This window comes from Chinchilla lanigera, unplaced genomic scaffold (genome assembly GCF_000276665.1).
Source record: "Chinchilla lanigera isolate Chin_1 unplaced genomic scaffold, ChiLan1.0 scaffold00031, whole genome shotgun sequence".
Lineage (NCBI taxonomy): Eukaryota > Metazoa > Chordata > Mammalia > Rodentia > Chinchillidae > Chinchilla > Chinchilla lanigera.
The window spans coordinates 3,581,194-3,598,933 of record NW_004955432.1 but is presented as its reverse complement, the minus strand read 5'-3'; the positions used below and the strand labels follow the sequence as shown (position 1 = coordinate 3,598,933).

Genomic DNA, 17,740 nt, shown 5'->3' with positions numbered 1-17,740 from the left:
TTAACGAGCACTTTCTGTATATGCCAGGAACTGTGCTACATGTTGGGAATAAGAAGAAAGATAGGCAAGGGGAAAAAAGCCTACACGCATGTGAGTAAGTACTTCAACCTTGATTCACAAAGGTTATTACAATACAGTACAGGCCAGGGATACAGCTCAGCGCACAGTGCCTGCCTGGCAAGCTCAAGGTCCTGAGTTAGATTCCCAGTATAAAAAAAAGTTAAAAAATAATAATAGTAAATAACTGAACTGGCTGCTTTCCAAAGAAGTGATACTAATGAATTTGAAAAACACTTTGGCATAGAGAAGTGATGAAGACTGGAGGGATTTAATACGAGGTACAATGAATGATATATACAAAAAACACAGCAATAAACACACTAAGGCATTCTTGACACCACCAAAAAATTCAGTATGACCAGTATGGCACGCAGCAGTGCTCACAAATGCCACGGACAGACTTGTATTTCTTTTGCACCGGGACAGGCCCAGGTGACAAGTTATGCCCAAAGGACTTCAGGAAATGATATGTGGCACTTCTGGTCAAAGCAGAGCTAATCCAGCTTGAAATTCTTCAGCTGCTTCTTCCACCTTGTTCCAAGTGCTATAGCCATAAGAGAGCAGGATTCCATTAGCCTGAGTCTCTGAAAGGCTAGATGGATCAGCTCTCACAGATAATTTAAAAACATGTAGCAAGCAAGAAAGCTTTGTGGCAAGAAATTAAGCGTTGTTGCAATAAGCACAGCACTCGGGATCATCTCTTATCACACCATGATTTAAATAAATGCTGAAATATTAGAAATGAGGATGAAGACAAGGAAATATCTTTCAAGAGACTTAAAAGAGCCGAGCATGGCCGTGTATGCTTCTAATACCAGATACTTAGGAGGCTGAGGCAGAAACATCCTAAATTCAAGGTTAGCTTAGGTAACTTAGTGAGATCCTGTCTCAAAATAACAATTACAAAAGGCTAGGAATATAACTCAGAGCAGAGTCCGCTGGGATAAACTGGGGCTGGGGGTAAGAATAATCATTTGAGGGGCTGGGGATTTAGCTCAGCGGCACAGCGCCTGCCGGCAAGCGCAAGGTCGTGAGTTTGATTCCCGGTACCAGAAAAAAGCCAAAAAAAAAAGAAAAAGAATAATCATTTGAGCTGTTTTTTTAACAGCACTGTGGAAACAGAGCAAACATTACACATAAAAAAAACATAGGGCCTGCATCAAGAAGTGACAAAGAGGAGTAACATGGTGTAGGGCAGAGAAGAGGTTATGCACCAAGAGACTGTGGCTGGGTGTGGTGGTGCACACCTGTAATCCCAGTGCTTGTGAGACTGAGGCAAGAGGACCACTGCTGAGTTCCAGGCCAGTCTGGACTACATAGTGAGACTGTCTCAAAAACAAAAAAAAAAAAAACAGAAAAAAACACACACAAAAGCAAGAGACTGGTGGAGCAAAATAGCCATCTGAGGAGCAAGATGCTACATTATTGTGTTTGTTTACTGAGGGAACACAGGCTAAATGATTTACTTAGTATCAAAAAATATAAAGCATAGAGTTCATAGGCTGAGGTACGCACCTGGGAATAATTAGGATAGGACAGAAAGAACAAACAGGAAAGAGAAAAAAAATCTCCAGGAAACAGTATCAATACTGTGTAAGCAACAGGAAACTACATACACACGGGCGCACACACCGACAAATGACACAGAGACAAATGAGACAGAAAGTATCTTAAATGAAGAAAATCTCAAGAGAGATTTGGAAGCACTAGAAAGATGATTTAAAATCAAGGGTCATGTGGAATCTAAGAGGTCGGTGGCAACTTTATCAAAGAAATTTTCAGTGAAGTAATAGCAGTAAAAAATAGAGTGCAGTTAACTTAATGAGAGGGAAATAAGAGTCAAAAAATAGAAAAGGCCTTTTCCAAAGATAGCTGAGAAGGTAAGCTAAGAAAGAATGGTAGTAGGAATCTATGGCTTTTACAGATGAGAACCACCAGCAAAAAGAAAAGGTGAATATAAAAGTAAATGGTATAGATGATGGAGCAAAGCCCCTAAGACAGAAATTAGGGGTGTGTGGTCTCAAACCAATTAATGAAAAGCTTCTCTAACCCTCAAAATTATTTCCTATGAAGTGAAGAGTAGAAAAATTTATCCCAACAATACCTTTTATAAATCTGAGAACTAACCAATTTCTTCCTAATCTTTCTACATTTTTCACGCTAGTAATTTTGCCATGTAAAACTATTTGCACCTCAACCAAAAGAGATACATTTAGCGTAACATCTTTAAAAAAAATAAGAGCAGCAAACACTTAAATTAGTGGGGAAAAAAATAAAGCAACTGAGAATATGCCAATACATGCCATACTCAAAAATTGTTCCAATACATATCTGACATAGGACAACTGAACTACGAAAATACATCTGTGGAAAGCTCCTTGATATGTGAAAACTGTGAATATAAAAAAAAAAACCACCACTTAATGAACTATATACTCGTCATGTAACTTAAGAACTGAAACAAGCATTAAGCCACTCATCTATCTAGTTCATTTTTGTTAGTTTCTCACTATTTTTCCTCAATAAAATCTCTCACAGAATTTCAACATACAACACTGATACAAGAAAAGTAGTTCTGGCTAATACAGAAAAATCCTTAATCACTGGGCTTGTTCTCGGGCACAGTCCCTCCATGCATTCAAGGAAATTAGAAAATTCACTAATGCAGTCTAATATCTTCATTTTACAAATGAGATAATTACTGTTCATTTGATCATTTATAATCAACAATTAGCTAAATTTCCTCAGATACAATTATGCAGTGGACAGATGAGATATATATACACTATATCTTTCATTATTTAAAAAAAAAGTGTCACTAACTGACCACTGTTTAAATGCCAACACAAATTACCAACCATACCTGTATCGCCAACTACTTCCTTAATGCCTTCAATTACAGAAATTATAGAAGGCTTTTTAAATTGTTGTTAAAAGGACTTAATGTTTTATTCTGTCACTTTATCTAAAACCACCATGACAGGGGAGAGTAGTTTTCTGCTTTGTTTTCATCCCTATAAAAATAACTAAAGACACATACCTAAACCAAACGGATTGCTAGTAGTGGAACCAGATGTAGAGTTATTGTTTGGAGTGGATGAAGTGTTAACATTGCCCCCAGTGCTGTTTGTCTGCTGAGCTGAATGATCTTGAGACCTAGGAAAAATAATTGAATTGCAATGTAAGGAGTGGAGCTAATTATTTCTAAAAAAACCTCTGAAATACCAACATCAAAAATATAAAGGGTTAGTTCCCAGACCAGCTCAAATTACCATGAAGTAAAATACCTTGAAGTAACTAAGCATTAGGAACAAAACAAAGGAACACAGCAAAACCTTGTTAAATTCAAAATATACTACAACTGCTCCTCCTCTTTTTTAGTATAACACGCACATAAATATTTGTTTTCATATTGATTGATTATATATGAAAGGGAAGTAGGTCACCTTAGAGAAGACAATCAATGATCAGTTACACTCAAATAAACCTGACTATATGAACAACTTTTTAATCTATCCTCTTCTAGTTCTTAGAACTTAGTTTTAAGTTTAGTTTTACTAGATCCCTAAAATTATTAAAATGAAAAATGACATTTCATCAAAAGGCTGAGAAATCAATATGAATAATACTAGTTATTACTTAATATTTTTAGTTATTACTTAATATTTTTAGATAAAGACTTTATAAGAGAACACTTTCATCTGACACAAGTTAGAGTTCTAAGTCTCACAGCTTCTTTTAGTCTAAGGTATTCAACTTTCTATTTTAACCTAGGCCATTAGGATCTTACAACTGCTTGACAGCCGGGCATTAACTGCAATGCCTACACATGTGAGCTCTACAGGGCTTCCTTCAGCTCAAAGAGTAAGTACATGGTTGTACCACGTATGTCAAGTTTAACACAAAGTGTCCTTGGAAAAATTATGCCATTAGTTGGCGCAAAGAAATTCTGATGCATACAGAAAATCACACAAACAGAACAGGAAAAATAAATTAGTAAAACAAACTTTGCTGCTGAGAGAATACTAGCACAGGTGCCAATGCCTTGGAAGAAAATCCTGGACAAACATTATATTTCTCTTTTAAGAAATGCTCCATCATCAATGTTCTCAAAAGAACAGATGGATACTGTATGGAAAAATATGGACACTGATGACTAGAGGTCAAAAGAGGGCTCCAAAGAATCAAACCCAATGTAGTTTTAGGAAAACTTTATCCAATTTATTTCACTGAAATTTTCTTTGAACGTTTGCACGAGTGACATGATATGATAAAATTCCACATCCAAATTAAATTTAAAGGGGCTCTTAAAAGTAACAATAAAACAGCAGTTTAATTAGGAGTACACTTTCTCAGTAATACAAAAAATAAAGGTTTCTCTTAAAAACTGAGGGTGTTTTAGATTTCAATGCAATATGGTTACTCCTGTGTAGTTTGCTAGGGAGCAGTCACTCAAGATCTTTGTGTAGGAATTTCCCTAAAGAAGAAGAATAGCTAAAAATCCACTAATTTGCTGTTCTGTATTTCAAATAATATAGATACAATAACTAAACACAGCTGAATCTAGTAAAATATCAAGTGGTTATCTAACAAGCATATAACTAATTTTTGTTCACAAAAAGTGTTATCAACAGCAATAATGGAATTTTAACCATTTAAATATTAGTAACAGGGAAAAACCTTTAAAGCCAAGACTAGTTCTTCAAAAAAGAGAAACGTAAATACTAATTACAGTTTAAAGCTATACAACTTCCGAAACCGTACCTGTTTTGCGTTTTGATAACCAGGTGAACAGTGAGTCCATCATGAATTCCATGTTGACTCAAAGTATCTTGATCTTTTAAAATCTTTCCAGCAAATATCAACACAAGTTGATCAGTATGTGATTTGAAGCGTTTAGAGATTTCTTCCTTGAACTAAAATAAAAATGTATTACAAAATTTTTTTTTTTGCTTTTTTTTTCCGGTACTGGGAATCAAACTCACAACCTTGCGCTTGCCAGGCAGGCGCTGTGCGCCACTGAGCTAAATCTCCAGCCCCTACAAATGTTTTTACAGCACCATCCAGTTTAGTTTCCTGAAGTACACTGTCTCAAAGCTGCCCAAATGCACATGTAACACAAACAATCTAAGGGTGCATCTTTTCAGTTAGTGTTCTGATCTTAGTGAGTAGTGATTACGACTTCATCTGTGATAAAAAGTTCTATTACAAGTGTACACATTTTATATTCAATCCTCTACTAAGATCTAACAGTTTATTGCTTCAATGTATTTTGATTCTTTTTTTATGTCAATGGGACCAAATTTAGTTCAAACCACTAATTAGCTCTTACTGTTTACATTAACCTGCTCCTCAAGTTTCCATCTCTAGTCCTCCTCCCTTCTTCCCAGTAGCACGCATAGTTCAGCCAACCTCACATTTTTAACCTATTATATTATTACTCCCACTTCTTTCATTCAACATTAACAAGCAGTACTATGGAGAACCAAATATAAAAAGGCAAAATTTTCCCTGAAGGTGAACAGTTCATTGAGAGCCAATCAAGTACAAAATACAGAAGCAGCACAGAGGGCAGTTAGGTAAGGCTTTCCTGAAGTGAAAACTAAAGAAAAATTAGCAAATAACCGAAAAAACTTCAAGAAAGGTTTGCTGGAAACCAAAGTAACATGCAAAAACAGAGGAGAGATAAAAGCCTCATATTGCTATATAGTTTACTTATATTAAACACATCATTATTTCTCAAATCTTTATTAAACCCGCAAGAATGCCTAGGTTTGGTCAAATGTCCAAATCAGAAAACGTCAAAGTGGGCTCAGGAACCTTACTAACAGACTGCCTCAGGAAACCACAGTCCAGATTTTTAAAAAAAAGAATCACATCTTAAAATCCCTCTATCTCATTGCATTACAGCAATGGATTTCAATAGATGATGGCATCCCCACCAAGGACATCTTCTGGTTGTTACAACAAATGGAAAGACACACTAAATGACATATATATATAGCAAACCTCAGATTCCTTATCTGAAATGCTTAGAATCAGAAGTGTTTTTTCAGACTTCAGAGTTTTTTGGATTTGGAGACATTTGCATAGAATTCATTGGCTGAGTATCCCTAATCCAAAAAAATCCCAAGTCTGAAATGTTGCCAGATACAGTAATGTGCAATTTTTTGAATGGCATGTTGGTATTCAAAGTATTTTGATTACAGAGCATTTCAGATTAGGCATGCCCAGCCTGTATAATGTCTGAGATTGTAAAAAATCTTGAAGAAGCAGGAAATGGAAGATATAGAGGGGTCATAGTCACAGAAACCAATTATAGCTGCAAAGACAGATGTATGAAAGTTCATAATGCTCCACTTTTGTATATAAGTGAATTTTCCATAATCATGTTAGAACAATGGGGCCGGGGATATAGCTCAGTGGCATAAGCCCCTGCATGGCAAGTGCAAGGTCCTGAGTTTAATTCCTGGTACCAAAAAAAAAAAAAAGTTAGAACAATGTAAGCAATTCATTTAATCTATTTTATCAACTCAACCTGAACATTGCAAAGCACAAGGTAACACAAAATTGTAATGAAATTCAAACTTCTCCAACTGACCCTTCTTCCCTCTACTTAAAATCATCACAGATACATAATCCTTTAGCAATTCCAACTAAAAGACTACTAACACAACAATTACTATATTCTACAGAAAAATACAGATCATAATTTAAGCATCATATCATTAGCAATCTCATTTTCCTCTTTAATAGTACCAGAAATAAGAGTGCAATGAAGAGGACATTTATGTAAGGATTAAATAAGAATAAATGTAAAATGCAAGCATCAGACAAATGGACAGTAATCAATAAATGGTAGCTATTACTATGCCAACTCTTTTTATCCTCCTGAGATTTTTAATCGTACTTCAGACACAGAAAAAAGGTTAAAGATGTGGCCATCCATTCTCTCACTGTGGTGTCACAGCTAATAAACTGCACTGAGGTTCCAATATAGATGAAGGGCTTCAAGAACAAACATCCAGATTACAGTATGAAATCCAACTCACAGGTAAAATGAACATGTTAATCTAGATTTTAATTTATTAACCTTAGACTCAGAAATCCTTTTCAAAATCTTTGATATCCCTCCTTATTCTGAAATGGCAATTACCTAACATATAATTATGTAGCATTTTACAGTACTTTAGGATTTGAAATTAAAATGCTAGATTGAAAACATGCATACACACTAACTCTAATTTATGAACAAATTCTGTTCTGGGAGAATGTCCACAAGTCAGATTTGTTCATATCTGACAAAGTGAGTCTTATACAGTACACCTATGAAAGTTCACAGCTTGAATGTTAGTTAAGTCAGGAACTTATTGCACTCTTGTCTCCATGTTCAAACCCCCATGAAAAACAACAGGATTTATTTTATTTCATTTTATTTTATTTCTGTCTGTCTGAGACAGGGTTTCACTATGTAGTTCATGCTGGACTTACACTTACTGTGTAGCCCAGGCTGGCCTCAAATTTGCAGTGATCTTCCTGCCTCAGCCTCCTGTGTGCTGGGATTACAGGCCTGAGCCACCAAGCCTGGCTTCATTGTAACATACAATTTTGCATACATATATGCATATTATGACCTATTTGTGTTTCAATTTTAAGAGTATTTCACTTCTGTAATTATCCAAATTCAAGCAATTAAATAGATCAGGTCCATTTATAGACTTTTCACTAATTTTATTAGGAAAAAAGATTGATAAAAGTGATGAGGTCTGTTTGTATCACCAATGGTTCAAGTGACCCAATGGGACAGTCACTCAGGTCTGCTGGTGGTTCAAGCCTGTGGGAATATATTAGGGGCTAAAATAGGATTATTTGAAAGCCTCAGAAGCAGACACATCCTTACTGCACACTGAATAGGCTCCAGACATCTCTTCAGAAAAAGTCACCACCTGCAGAACATTTCAGTGACAAAGAATGGGACACAAAAATTGTTTAACGATGTGACATATTCAACCTACTGAATGAACTCAATGTCACTTTAGGGGAGAACAACTGTGTTCAAGTCAGCAGATAGAAGTGGCTGGACTCAAAACCAAACTGAGATTTTGCAGCTAAGAGTGAACATTGGGATTCCTGACATGTTTCAAACATTAACAGAGATTCTGAAAGAGACTGAGCCAGGACTGTCTTTCTCCCAGCTGGTGCATGACCACATTTCAGCTTTCAAAAAAATCTGAGCATTTCTTCCCAACCACAAAAGAACCCCCCAAACTGGGACAGAATGGATCCACAATCCATTTGTCACTAAGCCAGGTGAATCAACTCTGTCTATGGAAGAGAAGAAGCGACTGCTTGAGACTGCGAATGACGGTGCCCTTAAATGTTTGAGAGCAGTTCAAGTCTCTATACACACTTTGGGTTGAAGTGAAGGTGGAATATCCCAAGATTGCCACCAAAGTACTCAACAGCCTGTTTCTAGTTTCAGCTTCCTACCTTTATGAATCAGGTTTTTCTCCAGGGATCAGCAATGCAAACAAGATTATGAAGTAGACATAAGCAACACATTTTAGATGCCAGATCACCCGAGATGGAACCATCTAGGTGCAGAAAAATAAGCTCCCACTGATTCAGTATGAGTTGAGTTATTTCATTATCAAATACAATGTAATAGTAACAGACACGAACAATAAATGCAGTGTATACAAATCATCCCCAAGCTATCACCACTCCTTGGAAAAAACTGTCTTCCATGAAAACAGTCACTGGTGCCAGAAAGGCTGGGGACCACAGAACTACTGCATATGACATTAAGTAAAAGGCAAAAATGAAGACAATAAAACAATCGGTACTTGCTAGGGACTGTGGGGGACAGAAAGATGAACAGATAGAGCACACAATATTATACATCAAAACCCACAGAATGTACAAACAAGACTGAACCCTAATGTAAACCTTGGACTTTAAGCAATGATGATATGTCAGTGCAGGTTCATCAATTACCACAAATTTACTACCTTGAAGCAGGATGCTAAGGGTGAAGAAACTTTAGGAGACATAGGTTTGGGAACACTGTATTTTCAATTTTCCTGTGAACCTAAAACTGCTCTGAGAAATGTTTTTAAAGTTCTAAAAACAGTAAATTCATGTTAATATTTATGCTAGAAAAAAAGTATTTCTGAGACCATAAGGGAACTGTAAACAGAGTTAAGTGATTAAGGCCTTATTAGTTGGTCAAGGCAGTATAAAACACTGACAAGTTTTTAAGACTCCTTACCTTTTAGAGACACATAAACAAACATGAAAGTGTAAGCTCAAATACATAAGAAATGCTACAAAACAACAGGGAAAAGAGAAGCCTTAAGGGAAAGTAATCCTGAAACAAGACTGGCTATAAGACTGAAGGAAGAATATATAAGAAGTTAACTTACTATAATTCTCTCTACCTTGTGGTTTTGTTGCAGTACTGGGTAGAGGGGTAACTGTTACACAGAGTATAACAGTTTATAGAGTATAACAGAGCATCCAGTAGAGCAGCTGGATCTCATATAATGTGAAGGTGGAACTATAAATTAGCACATTTTAGAAAAATATTTCACAGTAGAAGCTGAAAATATGCTTATTCTGTGACTGAACAGTCTACTCTTTATCTAACAAATTACATGTCCATATGTCCATGGTACACCAAAACCACATTTAAGGAAGTTGAAACCAGTACTACTTGTAGTGGCCAAAAACTGAAATTGGCTCAAATAACCCTATACAAAAGAATAAACTAATGTATTCACTTAGCAGAATATGATGTACAGTGACAAACTATAGCCATGTCATCATGGATATTTCAATGTACAGCAAAAGGGGCCAATCACAAATGAAAATAACAGGCTATGTAGTTTCATTTATATAAAGTAAAAAAGGGAACAGGGTCAAAGTGGTAAGTAGAGACTTATAAGGGATCACAAAGTGACATCCTGGGAGCTGGTAATATTCTACATTCTAACCTTTGTGTTAATAAAGTTGCTGTACATTTATGATGTAAGCATCCCTCTCTGCTCTACTATAATAAAAAGTTTTTACAGTTGGTTATAAGTACCTTACATAAAAGAAACAGTAAAGTCAAAACACAAGCAATCAAATTTCCTGAGTAATTTTTAAAGGGATTCACTTAGCCAAAAAAACAAAATATGCCTGGTCTTGCACAAGCAACTTAAAAGACCTAGGATGAAGCCAGGTGTAGTGCTAAAATCTGTAGTCCCAGCATTTAGCAAGCTGAGGCAGAGTGACTGCAAATTCAAGGGCAGTGTGGACTACATTGTGAGACTCTCAAAAAAACAATCAGGATGAAGAGGTCCTTGTTTTAGGCAGCAGATCAGATATAAACTAGAAGACAAATCCATGAGTATCATATCTGGCAGAGACAGTTAATACCTGATACCCAGAACAGCAGTCAATGTTTTGAGCCTTCTGTAACATATAAAGGCTGAAGCCTTAACCATGAGTTGTCAATGTCAGTATCAAAAGGATATTCAGGCCCTTCTGGACAGACAGGGCTACTTTACAGTACACTAGATACATTGGAGTAAGACCCTACAGTGTAGTTCGAAAAGCATTTATGTTAATAATTATTTTATTACACAGCCATGCCGTTCTCGGACACCACAAATTATCGTCTAATCCCTCTGAGAAATCAAAGCAAAGTTCTGACAGATCACACCTCTAAGAAATCACCTCCTCTCACAGACTTACAATTGCTGGCAACAAATGTCACCAATCCTCTAACCTCATGAGACACTTGATTCTGAGAAGCACCTTATGCTTGAAGTATGAGTAAATGGTACTTCATGTTTAAAGTCAGAACATATTAGAAATGGTGATAGGCTACAACTATTCTTGTAGTACTTTGGGATAATCTTGACTACCTATTGTAATTCAGTTCTTAACAAAAATTTTAAACTTCAAATGACCAATACCAACTAATTACGGTATTAGAATCACTCCCAGAAGACAAACGCAGTATTGATTTGTTCAAAGAAAATCATCCAAAAATTTGAACAAAAACCAAGATTAACAATTTTATAAATTCAACGGTCATACACTCTGAAGTAAATAAACTAACATTAATTATACCACACCAGGTTATGATCCACTTCTCCAAAGAAGTGTATTTTAGAAATTATTTATTTAAATATGATAAAGAATGTTGTTTTCATCCAAATGGTATTTGCAGAAGAGCCAAAAACTCTGCATGTACTTCATAGATCCTTAACATTTCTATTTTGAGCCCGATACGGTGGCACATGCCTGCATTCCCAGCTACTTAAGAGGCTCAGCCAGAAGAGAGCTCCCAAGTTCAATGTCATCCTGGACAACTCAGAGAGACCCTGTCTCAAATTTTTAAAAGGGGGAAGGGGAATCTTCAATGTGGCTCAGGAGTAGGGCACTTACCTAAGCACATGAAAGGCTCTAGCTTCAATCCCTAGTACCTCCCTACAATAATGGTAATAATTCTGCTCCCTAAACAAATAAAAAGCAAAACACTTTACACTGGCACAGAAATTCCTAGAAATTGACTATAATCCCAGTACTCAGGAGGCTGAGGCAGGAAGATCACTGCAAGTTTGAGGCCAGCCTGGGCTATAGAGTGAGTCCAAAGCCAACATGAACTACATGGGAAGACCAAAAAAAAAAAAAAAAAAGAAAAGGAAGAAAGAAAAAAGTCCTAGAAATTTTATCTCTAGTATTTGAACCTATCCTTTATGTCTATTTTCTCTACTACCCTTGTATTAAACAATGACAAAAAATCAGAAGCTAATTAGAACTAACATGGAAAAGAATTCGTAATTTTAGAATAATCTCAAAGCTGCTTTATGCAGATGAAGCCCACTGACAGTATACCTCTGCAGAAATACAAAATATACTGCAAAAAGCTGTATTTTCATTTACTTTAGCGATACTCAAAACCATGAAAGATTTTTATAACATCAATCTAGATAAATACACTCATTTTTGTCCCAAAGCCTGTAAGGCCATTACCTCAAAATGAAAGATATGTGACAGAATGGGACTCTGAAAATACGAATTTCCTATTAAACTACAATTCCTACAGAGACATTCACTGATAACCTACGGTAATAACCAAGAGTCCCAAAGAGTTGAGAACTAGGAATTACTACTCTCAACAACCACAAGAATCAAAATGCTAATGCACCTTAAATAAGCAAATTAATTTAATGATATGAAAAGCAACCTAGCATGGACAAAACAGTATTCAGCAGCCCATTTTTTCCACCAGTGGATTCTCCAGCTAATTGAAGTTACTCTTGTGTGAGGACCCAAATTGTTTTGCATTCTACTGAATGCAATTTAACTGTCTGATAATGTTATTTGTACAAATATCAACTGTTAGTTGTGCAATACAGTGATAACTATTCCAGACTCTCAATGGCTCTGTATCTCCTATTTTAACAGGTTGTCAGTTCTTGTCTTGATGCCACAACTTCCCCGCAAATTAACTATTTTTATTCTGAAGAAGAGGCAAGCAAATAATCAAGAAAATATTTGAAATGGTGACCTAGAAATTAAAGTGCATAAGACTTAACCAATTTATTACACTGTTGCAATCAGAGTTCTAAAGGGAAACAATACAGGACACATAATTTATAGGAGTATTTTATGAGTCACCCCAAGAGTCATACACCAGAAGAGTACAGGAAATCTGTCCACACACTAAATACCAAAGAATCCAGCTGAGGGCCTGGATCCCATGGTAACGTCCTACATGAGTCCAGGTGAAGACCTAGAGCCCATAACAATGCCCCTCAGGAGCCCACCTGGTGGCCTACAGCCCATGACAATGTCTCATGCAGGACTGTTTTCACGGATCTGCACTGGGAAGGCCCAAAGGTCAGTGACAGAGGATAGAAAGTCTGCACTATCAGGATGAAGGATCTGTATAGCAGGCTGAAGGATCTGCACTGGAGCCAGAAGTGACACTTGAAGAATCACTGCTCCCCTGAAAAGTACCACAGTCATCCTCAGCAACAGCAAGGTCCTGAGCTCCTCCAATGATGAGAACAGCTAAGTCTGTATCAGGAATGTCAGCCCAACAAGCTTCTCTAGAAGAATGAACAGTACACCAGGACCAGAGCTCCCCCAAAGTGAACCACAGCCATTCCCAGTGACAACAAGGTCCTGAGGTCCTTAGATGATAACAACAAAGTTCTTCAGGAAAGCCAGCAGGGCAAGCTCCTCCAGGAAAACCAAGAGCTCCCTACAGCTTCAAAACTTCTTCCTCTCCAGTTCGGCCTCTTCTGCTACCAGTGACAATCCTCAGGTGGGCCACCCACACCCACCACCACACTGGTTCAGTTCAGTCAAGCTGAACAGATGTCAATCCATCACATATAGCAACTGTCATGATGCCAGTCTAAGCTGTTAAGGGTCCATTTTGCTCATTCTCTTTTGTTTAACTGTTTGGGAAGAGAGCACACAAGAAAGGGCACAGTGTTACCCTACCAGAACAAAATGTTTTGGAGATACGCAGACTTGAGTTCAAATCTTGGTTTCTGCCTCTTTCTAGTCATGTGACCAGGGGGATGACAGTACTTGTCCCTGAGCTTCAGTTTGTTCATCAGTAAAACAGACTTTCTCTGTAGAGGGAATGGCTGCACCAGGAGACACTCATTACTCTCCAAATGTCTGATGTTTACCTGAAAGTTAGCAGCCTCACACTGCATAAACTTTAGAAGACAATGTAGCTGGGCATAGTGGCGCATGCCTGTAGTTCCCAGCACTCGGGAGGCTTTGGCAAAAGGATCACCTTGGGAGTTTGTGGCCAGCCTGGGCTACACAGTGAGCTCAAGAAGCCTGGACTACAAAGCAAGACCTCAAGCCGGGTGTGGTGGCACATCGGGAGGCTGAGGCAGGAGGATCATTGCGAGTTCGAGGCCAGCCTGGGCTACAAAGTAAGCTCAAGGTCAGCCTGAACTGCACAGCAAGACCCTGTCTCAAAAAGAAAGGAAAAAAAAAAGCAAAACCCTGTCTCAAAAACCAAAAATGAGCCAGGTATGGTGGTACACACCTGTAATCCCAGCACTAAGGAGGCTGAGGCTGGAGGACCACGGCAAGTTCGAGGCCAAATTGGGCTACAAAGTTGAATTTAAGGCCAGCCTGAACTATATAGGAGGAGACCCTGTCTCAAAAAGACAAAAAAAAAAAAAAAAAGTTAAGTATCAGACATAACTAACTACACTGTGCACACAAATGTTACTATGCACTCTGTAAACTTTTTAGACTCCTTCTAAAACAATTACTGATGAACAAAAAGAGTGAAGCGTCCCCAAACTCCCTCTAAAACAGACCATATTTTAATCTAATTATAGTACATGCAAAAACACTCTCCCCATCTGAAAAGTATCAATAAAAATAAATAAATAAATAAATAAATAAAACATGCACATAAGTACCAGAGGAATGAGAGTTTTATGCAGAAAGACTGCCAAGATAATATAAGCTAAAAGAGAGTAAGGTGGGGCTGGGGATTTAGCTCAGCAGCACAGCGCCTGCCTGGCAAGCACGAGGTTGTGAGTTCAATTCCCGGTGGCGGGGGGGAGAGTAAGGTAATACACAATGTGTGTGGGTAGTGATCCCACTTGCTTAAATAAATCTGAAAGGAGCAGTAGTAGGGATAGAACAGGGCTTTCACACGAAGGTACAGTATATCCCCAGCACATTTACTCATTCATTCAGAGATAGGGTTTTTGCTAAGTTCCTAAGCTGCCCAGATTAGGTTCAAACTTATGGATCCTCTTACTTGAGCCTCTCAAGAGTGCTGGAATTACAGGTGTGTGCCACTACTCCAGGCTACAAACATAAAAGTTTATGTGGATATACAGATATACATTTTTCTGGACAGATCACTATTTTTCCTGAGGGGTTCCCATTATTTCATGTTTTCCTACAACATCTGAATTTTCTAATCTTACAGACATGTCATATATAATGTATGTCTTTCCTTTGCATTCTGTTTTTAAACACATAAGATATATCCTTCATGAAAACTAGAAAGAGATTTTAAAGGTTAAAAATAATTAGAAAACACCATTTGTGTCTTGATGTCCCCTCAAAAACCTCAACACAGTCATGGGGCAGACTTCTAGAGTTTATGATTGATTCTCCAATGCTTATGTTATGGGTGTGAGTGGCACACCCACCCTGGGACAGGCAAGGAGGGAGGAAAAGAGGCTGTTTGCTTCCGCTCCTCCCTTTTCTGCTATTGTGGCCTTTGCTGTCTTCCACCGCCATGAACTGCTGCCCTCTGCCATGTGCCGAGTACGGACTGAAACCTCCACAGTGAGCCAAATAAACCTTTCCCTCTTTAATTTGTGTGTCAGGTATTTTGTCTCAGCAACAAGACACAAGTAACCAAGACACCATCATACCCAAGTCTGAACATCTGTATAGCAACTGCTTACCCGATAAACCAAGTAGTCTGTCCAAATAAATTTTGGAGCATTTCAAATTTTCAATTTTCACACTAGGGATGCTCAATGGGTAAAAACTATACAAATATTCCAAATCTGAACACATGCAAAATCTGAAACATTTCTAGTCTCAAGCATTCCAGGTAAGAAATTATCAACCCATCACTTCACTTTTTAAAAAGGGTTGGGAGGTAGGGAGCAGATGCTGAAAGCTCTATTAGGCACGCTAATTTGGTAGCCACTGGCACAGTAGTCACATACATCTACTGAGCATGTGCAATGTGGCTGGTCTAAACTGAGATGTGTTCTAAGTGTAAAATACACAACAGATGTTAAAAACTTAAACATTTAAAATATAAAATACTTTATAACCTTTTATGTAACACATCCTGAGATAATCTGCGGAATACACACATACACATACACACACACACCCATCTGTATGTGGTGAAGTGAAGCATATTAAAATTACAAGCTAAGCTGAGTGTGGTGGTGCACACCTGTAATCCGGTGGGAGGATCAGGAGGCTGAGGGAGGAAGATCACTGCGAGTCTGAGGCCAGTCTGGGTTATATAGTGAGTTCAAAGCCAGCCTAAACTACATAGCGAGACCCTGTCTCAATCAATCAATCAATCAATCAGGAAGGAAGGAAGCAAGTTAAAAAGTGCAAGTAACGCAAGTAACCACTGATAAAATGTATATAGATACACAAAAAATATTGTTTGGTTTTAAAAGGTTAATTTCATCACTTCTCAGCCTTTTGGCTAAGATCAAGTGTAGTATCCGTTCTTATCAGTTTAAAAGGTTAATTTCTGACACACTACAACATGAATAAACTACAAAGACATTATAGTAAAGTCAGTCAGTCACAAAAGGCCAAATATTCTATGACTCCACTTATATAAAAAAAATTCATGGAGATAGTAGAAGAGTAGTTTCCAGGGGCTGGTGGGAAGGCAGGAATGGGAAGTTACTGTTTAACGGGTACAGGGTTTCAGCTGTACAAGATGAAAGGTTGTGAAGGATAATGGTGCTGGTTGCACAAACTACTTAGCATCACTAAACTATACATTTAAAAAGGGTTAGGATGGTAAACTATGTTTTACGTATTTACCACAATAAAAATCACTTCTATTAAGGGGCTACTTGAAAATTACACTGGCTTGTACTGCATTTTCACTGGACTGTTACCTAAGTCACGTAAAAAATTCCAATGAGACAAGTTTTAATGAAGTGTTGATAAGATCTAGAACTGAAGCTCTTAATGCCAACACCAGTAAACTTTCTATGAAGGGACAGATAGTAAATATTTTCCCCACTGTGAGCCAGATGGTCAGTTCTGAAAGGAAGCATATGTAACACATAAGCAATTGCACGATGGATTTGGCGTGCTGAAGTTTCCTGACCCTTACCCTTAAGGGATACACTAAGTCAGTCAGAGTTTTTAATACTGCCTGCTGTGGCATGCTTCCATTAGATTCAACACCACTGCACTAAGCAAAAGCTCCTTAGTTTTTAAGGATTTTGTGAGCTAGTTCAATAGTTTGAAATATGCAATGATGAGAAAATTTACATCATGGAAATGAGCAAAACTACAAATCAATGCTGTTTTTCTTGAAGAACTCATTAATAAACACCAACAGCAACAACTATGTGAAGAATTCTCTTCTCCCCTACACATCTAAAATTATATTATAAAGCCAGGCATGGTGGTGCACACCTGCAATCCCAGCACTTGGGAGGCTGAGGGAGGATCACCCTGAGTTCAAGGCCAACCTGACTACATAGTGAGACACTGTCTCAAAAAAAAAAAAAACCTAACATAAAATAAAATTATACTATAAAGCACCCTAAAGAAAAATATATAATATTCAAATCAGTCTAGGTATTCTATAGCTCAAATAAGGATCTCTTTAGCTAAGGCTGTTCTAAAAGAGTAACATTACCAGCAGAAAAAAGCAAGAGTGAACATCCTGAAGCAGTGAAGTTGTGCCTAGATGAATCCCTCAGAGGACTGAAGCCATGAGACATACACAATGCACTCTAGTAAAGTGTCAGTGATTGGTGGTTATTAGTCAACATATATTACTGTATATAATGTTCTAGATTAGGTTGTAAACAAATGTGCATTACTGGGCTGGGGATTTAGCTCAGCGGCAAAAGCGCCTGCCTGGCAAGCGCAAGGTCGTGAGTTCGGTTCCTGG

The 17,740-nt window shown here is 37.6% G+C and overlaps 1 protein-coding gene across 2 annotated transcripts in view; it reads right to left on the bottom strand.

The window, feature by feature from the left end:
• Positions 1 to 17,740, bottom strand: part of Ubqln1 (ubiquilin 1) — a 41,996-nt gene that overhangs the window by 18,096 nt on the left and 6,160 nt on the right. For both annotated transcript variants that reach the window (XM_005387960.2, XM_005387961.2), the window contains exons 2-3: positions 4,825 to 4,976; positions 3,101 to 3,216 (exon numbers count right to left, since the gene is read on the bottom strand). In XM_005387960.2, the coding sequence (XP_005388017.1) occupies positions 3,101 to 3,216; positions 4,825 to 4,976 (268 nt within the window). The remainder of the gene's footprint in view (positions 1 to 3,100; positions 3,217 to 4,824; positions 4,977 to 17,740) is intronic.